This window comes from Myotis yumanensis, unplaced genomic scaffold, assembly GCF_028538775.1.
Source record: "Myotis yumanensis isolate MYYU_CA2020_CCGP unplaced genomic scaffold, mMyoYum1.0.hap1 SCAF_21, whole genome shotgun sequence".
NCBI lineage: Eukaryota > Metazoa > Chordata > Mammalia > Chiroptera > Vespertilionidae > Myotis > Myotis yumanensis.
In genome coordinates, this window is record NW_027223772.1 from 18294610 (window position 1) to 18310848 (window position 16239).

The 16239-nt window shown below is 49.3% G+C and overlaps 1 protein-coding gene across 1 annotated transcript; it reads left to right on the forward strand.

Annotated features, from left to right (window-relative positions):
• The first annotated feature begins 10885 nt into the window (after window positions 1-10885).
• On the forward strand, window positions 10886-11708 carry LOC138998813 (THO complex subunit 4-like). Its single transcript, XM_070400818.1, has 2 exons — window positions 10886-10941; window positions 11108-11708. The coding sequence occupies exons 1-2, from the start codon at window positions 10886-10888 to the stop codon at window positions 11706-11708; spliced, it is 657 nt and encodes a 218-aa protein (XP_070256919.1).
• The last annotated feature ends 4531 nt before the right edge of the window (window positions 11709-16239 follow it).

A 16239-nucleotide genomic window follows, 5' to 3' on the forward strand; every position in this document is an offset into this window, starting at 1 on the left:
ATATATATTCTTCCTCAAAAATATTTGTACAACATTGATGTCCTGGCATATTGTTTTAAATCCTTGGGGGCTGAGAGTAGTCAGGTGGAGAAGCAAAGCAAAGTTTCCGGTCTGAGGCTTAGAGTATTGTTTGCATTTTCTATTTACTTGGTTCACAGTGATAGAGCTCTCAATCCCCTGTAGAGGTAACCCCTTCCCCCACTTTTTCACAATGAAGAAAATGTTTTAAAAATCAAATAATCATAATTGTTTGTTTTTTTCTCTCTCTCTCCACCTGCCAACTTTATTGAGATATATATTAGTAATGGACATGCAACTGTTGTGTAAGTCTAATGTGTGCACATGATGCGTCGATACATGTACAGCTACTTTTTTTCTTGTTGTAGTGGGAGCACTTAAGATACACTGTCTTAGCAACTTTCAGGTATACAATTTAATATTGTTAACTGTGGCCACCATGCTGTACGTTAAAACCTCAGACCTTACTCATCTTGTAACTGGAAGTTTGTACCTCTTGACCAGCATTGCCCAATTTCCTCCTGGCCCAACTTCTGGCAACCACCATTCTGCTCCATGTTATCATGAATTCAGCTCTTTATAAATTCTACATGTAAGTGAGATCATTGTTGTTTGTCTTCTTATTCCCAATGCTATGTATATTCATTGTACAAAAGATAAGATACTTTAGCATTCATACGATGCTAATAATCATTACACCTAGACTCATGATATAGCCTTTCGAGACTTTTTCTCTGCACCAGTGAGTGAGTAAATATTTTTTGAAATGAACAAATGAATGCTTTACTTTTGATTGAATTATTGTCAAAGCTAAGAACTACCTCAGATTGCTTTTGAAAAGATGCAGAGCATTATGAAGAATTGAAAGCATCATAAAGGTTAATCTCATTTCTGCACCCCCAAAGTTCACCCCCCACCCCCATAACCCACCTGTGTCATTTAGTGTCCAGCAGAGAGAAGTGCCTGCTGTGGGGCTGCTGCCTGAGTGAAAGGGTCAAGCTGTTATCCTTTTTAAGGGACTCAAGTGTCTGAAATGTCTCAAATGTCACAGAAAAGGTTGCTCTTTGGTGTCGATGTGAAAAATTTGAGCAGAAAATTCTAAAGCAAAATTGCACAGTAAGAAAGAAGAAATCCTTAGACAAGGTCATTGTTTTGGCCTTGCATTTTATTACCTGTTTGACTTTAGGCAGACGGGTAGCTTCCCTTAACCAAGCTCCTCTTCTGTAAGTTGGGGATAATGACCCCTACTCTACTGTCTCCTACCAGAGTCACAAGTGTATGGTTATTTGCATTGCATGCAAGTGTGTATGCTATTTTTTAAAAAATGTTTAGAAGTAGAAAGAGCAAAAGCATTGCCACTCTTTATAAAATTTTGGGATCTAATTCTTGGGTTTAACATCAGTAGGAATTAATTGTGATGCAACTACTCTCTCAGAACCCTACTCCAAGTTTTCTTCAAAAACAAAATAATCCCTTGATGGCTAGCAGCTCATTGATCTTAAGTAGAAAAGACAGAAAATAATCCCATTTCACAGAATAATAGCAGGCTTGCCCATTTTCACAGGGGTCTCAGAGCTCCGGAGGTCTGTGTGTGTTACTTTAAGCACAGCAGAGACGTGCAAGGAGGAAGCAAGGGGAGAAGCCAGATAGGCGGTGTGCCTGTGGGGGCACCCCAGGGTGTGCTGCAGGGTTGCCTACAGGTGCACACCTGGCTCCTGGTGGCTCTCAGGGGAGGAATGGGCCTTGCATGGGAGGCAGGTGACTCGGCTTCTATCCTACCTCAGAGACAAGCTGTGCAATCTGGGTTTCATCATGTCCTCTCCTCTCCCTGAGCCTTGGTTTCTCTATCTATAAAGGGAGGGAGTTAGCCTAGATGAGTTCCTTCCAGTCTTAAACATCTAGGATTCTGGGTTATTTCCCATTCATGCCTGCTCAAATAAAAGTTTGGTAGAGAATTACCACATCCTGATGAATCAGGTGGTATGTCTTATAGAGAAGTCTACGCCAAGATGTTCCAGGACATCCTGCACACCGACAGCATCTGGAGACTGCCCCGACCTGCAGGGCACGCTTCGTGGGTACACCGCACCAAATCCTGAAAAGGAATGAGAGGATAGGAAACGCGAAGAAATGGAGGCAAGACAAAGTTCTGATCAAGCCTCAGTTTTATTTTTACAGCGGGTGGTATTTATACTGTTTCTAGAGGAAGGGGGTGGGCAAAGGAAGTCGTTAAGGATGTAACAGACTTTGGAATGTCGCAGCTTATCAGCGGAGATGTAGCTTGCTTTGTGCTTAGGGTGAGGGTATGTTATCTTTTAACTCCAGGCTAAATCGCAAGGTTAACTTTTAACTCCAGGCCAAACCGGGAGTTGGCTTGGAGGAGCCAGAAACCTCTTGTTGTAAGCTGGAGATGTATATGTGATTTATAATGGCTCCCAACAATTCCTCCCTTACCATTTAGTTAAGGGTGGGCATTAACCGACTGGGGGAGTAGTGACCTGGTTCCTCCCATGAGATCGGCAGATCTCACCTCTGGTGGCTCTTGGTATCTTTTGGGGAGGAGAGGCAGAGCCAACAATTATATATGTATGGATACCAACCTCTATGCAAACCAGGTGTGCTCACAGAGAAATCCAGAGGCGGTCGAGAAAATTTTGATTTTCTGTTTTGACCTTCCCTTGCAGTGCTTTGCCCTGCACCCAGACGGTACCCATACCATACCTCTATATAGAGTGTAGGTAAGCATTCCTCTGGCTTTATGCTGTCCCTGTAGGGAGGGAGCTCTGGCAATCATAATCACGTTCTCGGTCTACAGTAGTTAAACGGTGGTAGTGAACCTGAATGGGTTTGGCCAGGATGCTATCAATTTGCTGTTTGACAAAACTTGTCAGTTTCTTAAAAGCCCATGGACCAAAGGTTAAAATTAACAGTAAGCTGACAAGGGGGCCAAGTGCAGGAAGCAGGTAGGGGAGTAGGTCATTGAGTCCGCTCCAAAGGGGGTTTTCGAACAGCTCTCTTCGCCTTTTCACCAGGTCTTCCTGGAGTTTTCTTATCTTGTCTTCAGACGATTTCAGATTTGTTGGCATAAAAACAGCAGCGTTCCTGTAGGGCTAAACATATTCCTCCCTGCTCTGCTATAAGTAAATCTAATCCTCTTCTATTTTGTAAAACTACTTCTGCTAGGGAGTCAATTTGGTCTTGGAGATCATTTATAGTACCTGAAAGAGCCTGAACATCAATTAACTGATTAGATAATTTATTATAGGTATGTAATGCGGTTCCTAATCCAGCTGTGCCAGTGGCCACAGCTCCAGAGACTCCCAGTCCTATAAGTAAAGGAATAAATTGGACAGCCCGCTTACTGCGTCCAGCAATGTAATCAAGGCTGGGTAGGGGGACAGGTTCTCCCCCTGGAATAATATCAATGTCAGGGAGAATACTAGCCTGAACACATAATCCTGTCCAGTTTAAAGGTAGAGCTGTATAGGCCATATTACCTCCACATACAAACACTCGTCCAGGAGCGGGGCAAAGGGAGGAACTGTGATTGTGAACGGGAGAGCAGTTAACAAAGCTAACGAAGCCTACATCTAGATCATAACTATTATTCTGGGGGAGTTTTTGTAGACATGAGGAAAAGTTGAATGCAACAGGTTGAGTTCTAAAGGGCAAACTGAGGGTACAATTATTATTAGAAGTGATGTTACTGATGTCATCTGGAATGACAAGGGGCATAGGTGTACCTAGGGTCATGCATAGCCAACAGTTTTCTGCAAGGGATGGATTGGAGGCATTTAAAGCACGAAGTGTGGCTTCTAAGATATCAGAGGTTTGGGTGTCTAGATCTACTCCTCGTGATTTAGGTAAGGCTAAAGGGTGATAGTGGAGGGGAGGATACATGTTTCTAATGAATTCTTCAATTTGGTTCTGAACTAGGGTTTCCCTGACTCTGTCAGAATTTATAGTATGATAAGCAGCTTCCTTATTTGATGACCCATCAGTAAAAACAGTTAAAGCTCCAGGAATTGGTTCCTGCATAGTATTTTTTGGTATAATGATGGAGATCTTATATAAAAATTGTAAAAGTTTATCTTTTAATAGGTGACAACTAAGTTCCCCTGAATATCCATTTAACCCAATTTGCCAATTTTAAGTCAGTTTGAAATAGCATTTATTCTTTTAACTTTACTTGTCCTAAGTTATGGACAGTAAATGACCTTAAATTAAATTTCTGGTATTAGTTTTTGGGTAAATTTACATAAACTTTGTTTAAGGAGACAAAACACAAATTATTTAATTTAGCTTTTGAGGCCCAATATATTGATTTTTAATTTTAGTTAGGCATCTGAAGGAAACCTTTTTATTTCCTTCCAGACAGCTTTCTTTCTCACACAAGCAACAAATGTAACAAGTAAATTTAGTATTTAGTAAACTTTTGATTCACAAGGGACAAATGCTGCCCCACCTCCAGCCTAATTTAAAATGCAGCGGCGAGGAGCTTTTGTTATTTCAAATTACATCTTAAAATTCCACTGCTGTATTTTAAGAAATATTAAACAAAATTACTTGTTTTGCCCTTTTTCAGAGGCAAAAACCTAAAATACATTTATTAATTTATATTTGATAAAGCTTTCCATGTGATTTCAAGTATATTAAATTGGCTTTATTAAAAAATCCTTTAAGAAGAGAGAATAAACTTTTGAAAACATTTCAGGGCCCATGAAATGTCCCAAAGTCATTCCTTGGTTATAGTTTTGAAATCCAACTTGAAAGACCATCAAATATATACATATATATATGATTTAAAGATTATATACCTTTTATAATTATTAAGAGATATCAATTAAATTTAAACTGATATTTGTATTTAAAATTTCTGTTGGGATCACAGAATTTATCCTCTTTTTTCATTAGAAATGTTTTGGCCAGCCTTTTCAATTAACAAAGGGCCGGTTTTTTACCGGGCTACTTAGATTTTTATAATTAATATAGATCAATAATTCTTGAGATTCAAATCTAGATTATTATTTTAAGGCAGTTATTTTGGTAACTTTTCTATAACAGACAATTTTACTAAATTTCTTTGAGGCTTTTAAGATTAACTTTGGAACAGGCTTTATTAATATTTCAAAAATCACTCTTTATTATGGAAATATACCAATCTTATTGCTAGAACCAGCCTGCATTTCTTCCCTGGCTCAAATATGCCATTTTTCTTAGGAAATAATCAGTCTTGGGTTTTATTCTGTACATTTGTAAAGAGATTTTTAGCTCAAAACTCTATCTAAATGTCCAAAATCGGATGATGCGCGCTTTTAGTTCCAAGCCAGTTTTTCTCTTTACATGTGAACAGAAATCCCAGACGCATTTTCTAAATTTTGTAAAACTTTTTTAATTATGAGAAGGAGATTTTAAATTTGAATACTGGGGAGGAGGCGTCCATGTAGGATCGCCATGTGTTCCTTTTTCCTTTCCCCTACATATCCTGCTTTGGGGGAAGTTTTAGCAAATGACTCAGATGGCGTATTTTTCCCCAAAGTAATGCTTAATAGAAAAAGACTTTTTAAATTTTTTCCTATTTCGCTTTCTAAAGTCATGGCTAGCACCCAAGGTAATCTTAGCCAAAGTTTGGTTGTCATAAGATGGTCTCCAGTAATTTTTAAATAAAACACCAAGTAATCTCATTGCAGGAGAGCCCACAGCTCTGCCCTCTCCTGCCATCTCTGAATCTCTCCGAACCAGAGAGAGATTCGGCAGCGGGGTTTCATTTCTTAAAAGTAAAGAAGCCTTTTAAATCTTTCTTTTTAACCCTAAATCTTCGCGCCTTGAGGGACTCCCTGAGTCCTTCAAGAAGCCTTTTAAATCTTTCTTTTTAACCCTAAATCTTCGTGCTCTGAGGGACTCCCTGAGTCCTTCAAGAAGCCTTTTGAATCTTTCTTTTTAACCCTAAATCTTCGTGCTCTGAGGGACTCCCTGAGTCCTTCAAGAAGCCTTTTGAATCTTTTTTTTTAACCCTAAATCTTCATGCTCTGAGGGACTCCCTGAGTCCTTCAAGAAGCCTTTTGAATCTTTCTTTTTAACCCTAAATCTTCATGCTCTGAGGGACTCCCTGAGTCCTGTAAGAAGCCTTTTAAATCTTTCTTTTTAACCCTAAATCTTCACGCCTTGAGGGACTCCCTGAGTCCTTTAAGAAACAGCTCATGAGAACTCAGAGCCTGACCCATGTCTTAGCCTCTTCCACGAAAGCCTCCGGGACGTATAAACCCCGTACCAGGTCAGCCCAGGAGTCGACAAGGAGACGAACCAGCGAGGAAGATGCCAACCGTCACCTCAGAAGAGAATCCCCTGTTCACGTGTCACAGGTCTGGATGTTGAAATTCTCTGCTGAGACTACTTCAGTCCTGTTTATGCCACAGGTGTGTTTTCCTACGTAAGCAACCTGTTGGTATGATCCGCCAACTCGGGCCCCTGAATCAGAGCTCCCCAGATCGAAACTTGTTGTCAAGTGCCTTCCTCAGAGCTGTTTTTGCAGCTCACTCCTCCTACGTAAACAGCCGGTTGGTATAACCCGCCAACTCGGACCCTTGAGAGGCAGGTAACCTGCTAGGACCCTCAGGCATTCACCAGTCGGGAGTCAGGCACCCCATGAGTGCTCACAAGGTGGACGGCTTGCGTTTTTAAGTAGGCAAGGAGTTTTCCCGGAGTAACAGTGACACAAGTTCTTATTGGATTACTTCTAATTTTGGGTGGACGGTTTAAGCTTTAAAGTAGGCAAAAACACTTACTTCAGAGTCTCAGCTGGAGTCCCCATTTTCTCAGAAAGACCACTAAGACAAGGTGAACGCAGGGTTTTTGGAAGGAGTCAACCACGTGGAACGAAACCAAGGGACAAGCCTGAGTGATTCGGAGTTCTCTCTGCCGAAATCGGGTACCTTTCACTCTTCCCCGAAACAACAAGAGAGTGCTCAAAGTGGACTAGAGGCAGGAGACAAGGATGGAGGCAATGAGGGAAGAGAATGCCTATCCAAAATAAATGCGTTCACTTACCAAAGCAACAGGTCTGACTCGCAAAGCGGGTAAGCAGAGCGGCGACCAGGAAAAAAGCAGGCTGACTCACAGGGTGATCCCAATGGCGCCAGAGGGAGGTCCGGCCGGACATAAAAAGTGAACATTCCTGAGGAGGATTGGAGAGCAGAGATCACGTTTGGGCGCCAGTTATGCCCCGACCTGCAGGGCACGCTTCGTGGGTACACCACACCAAATCCTGCAAAGGAATGAGAGGATAGGAGACGCGAAGAAATGGAGGCAAGACAAAGTTCTGATCAAGCCTCAGTTTTATTTTTACAGCGGGTGGTATTTATACTGTTTCTAGAGGAAGGGGGTGGGCAAAGGAAGTCGTTAAGGATGTAACAGACTTTGGAATGTCGCAGCTTATCAGCGGAGATGTAGCTTGCTTTGTGCTTAGGGTGAGGGTATGTTATCTTTTAACTCCAGGCTAAATCGCAAGGTTAACTTTTAACTCCAGGCCAAACCGGGAGTTGGCTTGGAGGAGCCAGAAACCTCTTGTTGTAAGCTGGAGATGTATATGTGATTTATAATGGCTCCCAACAGGAGACAGCGCTGTCACCAGGACTTTGGCATTCCTCAAACTTGCAGAAACCGGAGAAGATCGGTGATATGTCTTATAGAGAAGTCTACGCCAAGATGTTCCCATACAGAAACCTTTTGGGTTTGTGGCAGCTAGACTATGGCTATAGAAGACTGCTGAATGTAGTGGTGCATGATGGCTTATGCATTACTGGTTGGATGTACGGGACTCGCCTTAACACCCATGTGGATGGCCCAATGCAATTCGAGCCTTCGTTTCGAATTCACCTGATGCAGAGGAAATCAGCCACGGTGGAGTACATGGACGACTTGTACAGCTTTTCCCACAGCCGCCACATGCAGATTCAGAAGGACAGGTTCAGCATCTGGTGGATCCAGAGAGACCTCCGAAGGGATTCACCAAAGCGCCTTAGGGGAGGACGGGAACTGGGGAGTCTTCATCCTGTTCGATGAGAACTACTTCCGGTTCGTCTGGCTGGAGATGAAATACTTCATCCTGTTAGACAGAGTCCAGAACACCTTCCAGCATGTGGAGGAACCATCCCCACAGGCCTTCTTGGAGATGCTCTGAAACATTCAGCCTGGACCCCCCAGGAGGAGCAGCTTGCATACACTTTGAATACTGGACCTTCTGACCTCGTGACCGACCTTTGTTCGATTTTTTTTTTAATCCTCACCTGAGAAAATATTCCCCTTGATGTTTAGAGAGAGTGGGGAAGAGGGGGGAAAGAGACATAATCCATGTGAGAGAAACACATCAGTAGTTTGCCCCCTGCCCAAGCCCGGACCAGGGCCAGGCTGGGTAGAGGCCAGAAATTGAGGTAGAAATAAACCTTAGACCAGGGGTCTCAACCGTCCTAATGCTGTGACCCTTTAATACAGCTCCTCATGTTGTGCGGAGCCCCAATTTCCTTGTTACAAATTGAACATGAACATGATTTTGGATAGATAGGTAGACAGATAAGTAGATAGGTAGATAGAAATATAAAGATACCGGGATAGCCCTGAACTGCCTGGTGGTGGCCATGTTGCCAGGCCCCAGCACAGAGTGGTGGTACAGATGTCTATGGACCTGTCCCTGTTCATCAGTCTATGTTGTTCTCTATATTCCACAAATGAGTGAGATCACATGGTATTCATTTTTCTCTGACTGGCTAATTTCACTTTGCATAATGCTCTCCAGTTCCACCCATGCTGTTGCAAATGGCAAGAATTCCTTCTTCTTCTTCTTCTTTTTATTTTTCAACGCAAAGTAGTATTCCGTTGAGTAGAAGATAAGAAGGCTCTGCGTCTGCTCATAGATAAGCATGACCAGCGAGGCTTAGGAGGAATTCTTCTAGAAGACATAGAGGAAGAACTGCCCAATTCCCAGAAAGCTGTCAAGGCTTTAGGGGACCAGATATTCTTTGTAAATCATCCAGAATAGAAGAAAATTCTTTTCTTCAATGATAAAAGCTGTCAATTTTCTGTGGACGAAGGGTTTCAGAAACTGTGGAGTGTCACTGTGGATTCAATGGGTGAGGAGAAAACTGGAGAAGGCAGCAGAGATATTCAGAAGAATATCTGAAGCGACAGGGTATTTCTTCCATGCAGGAATCCAGACCAAAGAAAGAGGCCCCTATCCAGAGCAGGAAAAAGCCTGCCCACTACACAAAAAGCGACGATTTAAGACTCATAGCGAACACATGGCTGGAGTGCTGAAGGATAACTCTGACATTGCTCCTAGTAAATAGTGAACAGTTTTGTAGTGTGAAGGGGTCACCACACACCAACAGAGGAGGCAAACCAGCTTGAGGAACTGGATTCAGGTCAGCTTCCTCCCCCCACATTCTTGGATTTGGGGGCCTGGAATGACACCTTCCACGTCATGCCAGATTGAAAAAAAATAAAATAAACACTCCTTAAAAAAAATAAAAATAAAAAAATCCTCCATGAAAAACTCTTGATCCGGCCTTTCAACTTTCTCAGGCTTTGGCAAGCCCAGATGGCCACGCCCGGACTTGGTCTGTGGGCGGGGGCCTGACCATCCATCCATCCAGAGAGTGAGCAGGGTCGGGGTGAGGGGTGGGGAGGGCCCACAAGATTGCTTGAGCCAGATATAGTCTTTGGCTGTGGATTACAGAGATTGGGTTGACTGGGGCCTTGGCCTGCACCAAAGATCCCGTCCAGCCCTCTGCTGATCGAGAAGCATCAATGCAAGCCCCCCTCCTGCAACCTCCTGTGGGGAAAGCACAGACAGGTGACTAGACTTCCCCATTTCTGGCTAGACCCGAGGTGGGAAGGACATGCAGGGGGCGTTGTCATTGAAAAGGCAGGGGCTGAAGGGTGTTCATGGATGGCGACGGACTGTTCAAAGCAAGGATTGTCCATGCGTGACTGCGGATATACACGCACAGACGCACATACTTGCGCACACACACAAACTCCCACACCCACACCCACACACTTATCCCTCCCGCCTCTAACCCTCCGCCCCCCGGGTCACCCTGCCACACACAAACACACACATACACACACACACACACACACACACACACGGGAGCACAAGATATCTGCCCAGTGAGGCACGCCTAGGAGATTTCCCGAGGCTTTGTTTCCAATGGCCCGGCCTGGGCCCACCAGAGCCTGTCTAAGTATGTATTGTCCCCACTTCCACCGAGAAAAAACGGCGATGCCCTCGCGCAAGGCGTGGAGACGGAGCCCTGCGGGCCTCCTTGGACACCTGCCCCGTCTCCCAAGTACTCTCCCAAGCCCTGTGAATCGCTTGGGCGGGCCAGTGGCGCCCTCTCCTGGTTCTGGAACGCCAATGTAAGCCTCCTCCCCTCAACTTGAGGCCCAACCAGTGATTTTGGTCCTGGGGGCCGCTGATTGGTCAAGCAGGCGGCTGATTTGGCTCCTCCCACCAGCTCTGGGGCTATTAAAGAACGCAGGGCCTTCTTTGCAGAGCTTCTCAGCCCTAGGCTTATAGTGGTTGTGATCTTCGTCCTCGTTCTCCAAGGGAGGAGCTTTTAGGAGAGAGGTCTCACCAAGACCCGGTGCCAGGACATAGAAGCCGCTAGAGCACCTGGCTAGAGCCTGGCTGGGCTGCTGATCTACTGAACGCTGTCTCGGTGTCATTTCTTCTTCACCGACTCGTCCACACCCTTGGGAAGCCCTGGGCCTGGACCCCAACATCTGGGACAGCCCCGGCGCCCCGCGGGAAGTGAAGGACCGGCGTCCTTCCGCACGGGCTCCATCTGAGGCTGATTCGGGGCCCGCCATGGCCGACAAAATCCAGATGTCACTGGACGATATCATTAGGCTGGACCGGAGCCAGTGCGACGGCCAAGGCGGGGGCCATGGCCGTGGCGGGGGCGGGGGCGGGTGCAGGGACCGAGGCTGAGACCGAGGCCGGGCCGGCTCCCAGGGAGGCCACGGCCAGGGCCACGGCCATGGCGGGGACAGGTACCACGGCCGGGACCCAGGCAGGGCCAGTTCCCAGGGAGGCCTCCCCGGAGAGCTGGGGCGGCGGGTCGTTCCGGAACAGGGCAGCCCTCGGCCGAGGCAGGAACCGGCCGGCGCCCTACAGCAGGCCCAGACAGCTTCCCCACGAGTGGCAACACGACCGCTTCCGCAGGGCATTCAGCACGGATACCGGCCTGACCATCTGGGGGAAGCTGCTGTTGTCCAACCTGGATTTTGGAGTGTCCGAAGCGGACATCCAGCAGCTGTTTGTGGAGTTCGGGCCTCTGAAGCAGGCCGCTGCCCATTACGACCTCTCTGGCCGCAGCCTGGGAACAGCCCACGTGCACTTTGAAAGGAAGGCAGAAGCCCTGGAAGCCAGGAAACAGTACAATGGCATCCCTTTGAATGGCCGTCCCCTCCACATCCAGATCCTCACCTCGCAGATGCACACGCAGCCCAGGCTGGTACCGAGTGTCAACAGAGGCTGGGTGACTACAAACCGAGGATCTGGAGGCTTCGGCGGCGGCAGCACTCAGGACCGCGCCCACGGAGACAAGCGGCGTCCAGGCAGGCGCACGGGGCGCCATTCAAAGCCACACATCTCGGCGGAGGAGTTGGACGCCCAGCTGGACGCTTAGAGCGCGATGAGGGACACCCAGCAGTTGGACGCCCAAAAGGGCGCTTACAACTCGATGAGGGACACCAAAAGGATGAAAGCCCACCTGGGCGCTTACAATGTGATGAGGGACACCAAAAAGTTGGACTCCCAGAAGGACGCTTACAGCTCCATGAGGGACACCGAGAAGTTTGACTCCCAGCTGGACGCTGACGGCACGATGAAGGACACCGAGGACTTGGACGGCCAGAAGGACACCGAGGAGATGGATGCCCTGCTAGACGACGATGCGATGATGGACACCAGCTAAAGCACCAGCAAGTCAGTGTGCGCGAGGATGGCCAGGGACCTGGGGCCAATGATGGAGATGTTTCTTCTGTTTGGAAATAGGATTTAAAACTCCTAGAAAGATTTTTCATTAAATTTTATTTTATTCAATAACTCTGAAAAAGATGTTTTGTGCCGAGGTCATTTTCGGGATTCATTTTACCGGTTGCTGTTTTCACCTTTGCCATAATCACCCAAAAAGGAGTGGGAAAAACAAACAAACAACAAACAAACGAACAAAATAACTCATTCCCTAAGATAAAACAACAACAAAATGCCCTCCTCAGAAGAATAGGTTGATCCCGCCTTTCCAATTTCTGAGGCTTTGGCAAGCCCAGGTGTCCAGGCCTGGACTTGGTCTCTGGGTGGGGGCCGGACCATCCATCCACAGATTGAGCGGGGTGGGGGGAGGGTTGGGGGTGGGGCGTTGGGGGGAGGGCGTGGGTGGGGTGTCGATCAGATGGACAGGCCAGGACATAATCTTTGGCTGTGGATTACAGAATTTAGGTGGACTGGGGTAGGGGCTGAAGAGCCCGTCCTTCCCTCTGCTGGTCCAGAAGTGTCAATGCAAGCCCCCCTCTTGCAACCGCCTGTAGGGAAAGCACAGACAAGTGACTGGACTTCCCCATTTCTGGCTAGACCCGAGGCGGGAAGGACATGCAGGGGGCGTTATCATTGAGAAGGCAGGGGCTGAAGGGTGTTCATGGATGGCGGCGGACCGTTCAAAGCAAGGAGTGTCCGTGCGTGACTGTGGATGTACATGCACAGACGTACACGCTCGTGTGCGCACACACAAACTCCCACACCCACACCCACACACCTATCCCTCCTGCCTCCAACCCCCCCTCCCCCCCGCCACACACACACACGAGCACAAGGTACCGCTAACAAGATATCTGCTGAGTGAGGCACGCCTAGGAGATTTTCCGTGGCTTTGTTTCCTTTTAGCCCAGACTGGGCCTCCCGGAGCCTGTCTAAGTATGTATTGTCCCCTCTTCCACCGAGAAACAACAGCTATGCCGTCCTGCAAGATGTGGAGACTGAGCCTTGCAGGCCTCCTTGGGCACCTGCCCCGTCTCCCAAGTCCTTTCCCAAGCCCCGTGAATCGCTTGGGCGGGCCAGTGGCGCCCTCTCCTGATCCTGGAGCGCCAATGCAAGCCTCCTCCCCTCAACTTGAGGCCCAACGAGTGACTTTGGTCCTGGGGGAGGCTGATTGGTCGAGCGGGCGCCTGATTTGGCTCCTCCCACCAGCACTGGGGCTATTAAAGAACGCAGGGCCTTCTTTGCAGAGCTTCTCAGCCCTAGGCTTGTCGTGGTAGTGGTCGTCGTCCTCGTTCTTCAAGGGTGCTTTCAGGAGAGAGTTCTCGCCAAGACCCGGTCCCAGAACATAGAAGCCGCTAGAGCATCTGGCTAGAGCCTGGCTGGGCTGCTGATCCACTGAACGCTGTCTTGGTGTCATTTCTTCTTCACCGACTCGTCCACACACTTGGAAACCCCTTGGCCTGGACCCCAACATGGGACAGCCCCAACGCCGTGCAGGAAGTGCAGGACCAGCGTGCCTCCGCACGGGCTCGATTCGAGGCTGATTCAGGGCCCGCCATGGCCAACAAAATCCACATGTCACTGGACGACATCATTAGGCTGGACCGGAGCGAGGGGGACGGCCAAGGTGGGGGCCGAGGCCACGGCGGGGGCAGAGGCGGGGGCAGGGACCGAGGCTGGGACCTAGGCCGCTCCCTGCCCCAGTCAACCAGACTTCTGCCAGGGGTGGCCCTGGCTTTCCTCGGTCCCACATTCTTGCTGCTCTTGCTGCTCCCGGATCACCTGCTGTCAATCTCCTGGACCACACGGGGGAGCTCTTTGAAGTTTCGGAATATCTCGCCATCTGACAGGTGGATGCGGTGCATGAGGTGGATCTCTACCTTAGAGTTCATGCACTGTCCCGTGATGTGGGTGACCGTGGCATACTTCCAGCTCTTTGGGCTCCAGTCACTTGGCAGCCGCCATTTTGTTTTTTAAATATATTTCCTTGATTTTTTAACAGAGTGGAATGGAGAGGGATAGATATTTAGAAACCTCAAAGATAGAGAAACCTCAATCAGCTGCCTCCTGCACACCTCCTACTGGGGATGTGCCCTCAACCAAGGTATATGCCCTTGACCAGAATCGAACCTGGTACCCTTTAGTCTGCAGGCCGATGCTCTGTCCACTGAGCCAAACCAGTTAGGGCGGCAGCCGCCATTTTGAAATGGCAAAGGTCAATCCCTCTCTTTTATCCTCTCCCCGCTGCCCCAAATCCGGCATGTTAACTTCCCCGGCCGTGTGTCCACGTCACTCCTGTGAGTTCGTCCCTCTGTCCATCAGAGGCGCCTTCCACGAAATTTTTCAAAATCCCCTTTTGGAGGCCGGAGCATGCGCGTCATTAAGTGGTCGACCAGGCTGCACCGGGCAGGCGTGTGCCGAGTGAGCCTCGCTCACCGGGCTCTACTTTGTGGCCGTTATCTGAGTCGCGGAGCTCCGTAGGTGGGGGCCGGTATGGGCGGTGCGTGGAGGATGGCGGAGGACGAGGCAGGTTGGTACGAGCGCACACGTGGTCCCTGTCGTCAGATATGGTTCTTCATTTTTCTGTGAGCGAGCTTGGGCCGACTCTGTGTCCAGGCCTTCCGGCGACACAGTGGTTCTAGGCGCCTGCAGAATTTTTTCAAAGTCCTGATTCGGAAGCACGTTTGACAGGGCGTTGCCCGCACGTGCAAAGTGGTGAGGGAGGCCGTGGACCGCCCGGCCCTCTTCTCTTGCTGCCACCTGTCCATGGCACGCTATTTACGTGCTTTGGGGGGTCAACCAGATAGCTCCGTCCCTTACTTTTGCACCCCCCCCGCCCTTCTTTGGTGGTGATGGTGTCCCGTGGGGTCTCTGGTGGCCGCGACTCACTTCCGGGAGTCCAGCGTGATCTGAAGACAGAGGCCCCCATCACTGGCACCATGCATGTTTTGCCTAAAGTTGGCATTTTGTACCACGAGATGAGTGTGGACACGCTGTCCTCGGGTGATTGGACAACAGGGGGTGTGCCCGGGAGCTTCTCGGCAGCGACCGGAAGCATGACTATCCCGTCCATGCTGCACGAGCGAAAGCCGTAAGCATAGGGCCTGCGAGCACTGGCTGCTGCTGTACGTCTCAGACCCTGTCCCCGAGGACTGTGCTCTCCCACTCCGCGTGGTAAGAGAATGGAGGGCTTTACATGGCGAAGCTGAAGTGCAGTCTCGTTTTCTGGACGGTTTTCTCCGCCCCGTTTCCCTTATGCTCGCTGGGGGGCCGCCTCGCTCCCCGCCCCGTTTTTGTAGCAGATCGATTGATATGGTGACGTAGCGCTCTCCCGGGTGGGCCTAAGCTGCGCCAGCCAAGAGACAGACATTCCTTGGCGAATGGGACTGCTCTTCTCGCTCTACCCGCTGGCCCCTCTCCTCTCCTCCCTGATAGTCGGCGGTGCGTGGAAGGGAAGGGGTAAGGAACCCGCCCGACCTTGGTGTCACGCTGGTGGTCTCTCTTACGCAGTGGACACCCTCCGCTCGCCTTTCCCGGCCTGCGTTGTCGCAGGCGCCCCTCCCCGCGGCGGGGAGGGGCCGTCCATCATCACTCCGCACGCGCCTCCCCGTTGGGCGTGTTGTCGCTGTTTCACCTTGGCCCTTGGTGGGTGCCCCTGGAGCTCTCCTGGATGTCCTGCAGGTGCCCGAGGCTGAGCTGGTGGTGTGCTTTCCCGCTCCCCGCGAGCCCACAGCCAGGCTGCTGCTTTTGGCGGTGCTCTGGAGGGGAGTCCCGGGGGAGTCTGGCTGGATAAGGGGAAGGCACGTCCGTCCCCCTCGCGGAAGGGGGACCGGGCCCTCGCAAGGTGTGCTGCGCTGGCGACTGCGATGGGGAAGAGTCAGCGGTGCTGGCCGCTGGCTGACCGTGAGAGTTAATTTTGTCCTGCCGCCTGTTCTTCCGTTACTGTAGTGTGTTTTTTTTCTCTCTTACAACATGCCAGTGTTCCCGACGCAACACCACGGGCTCTCTTTTAGTTAACTGTGGACGAGGCCCCCAGTGAGGCAAGAGGACGAAGCCCAGAGGCAGCACGGACTCGCTACTGCTGCGCTCTCTCACTCCACGGCCCCTCTTGCGAGCGCTTGTTGTGTGTCCATCGTGTGCTTGGCCCTGTCCCAGTCGGGTCTTCCCCCTTCCCCCCTGTTCCC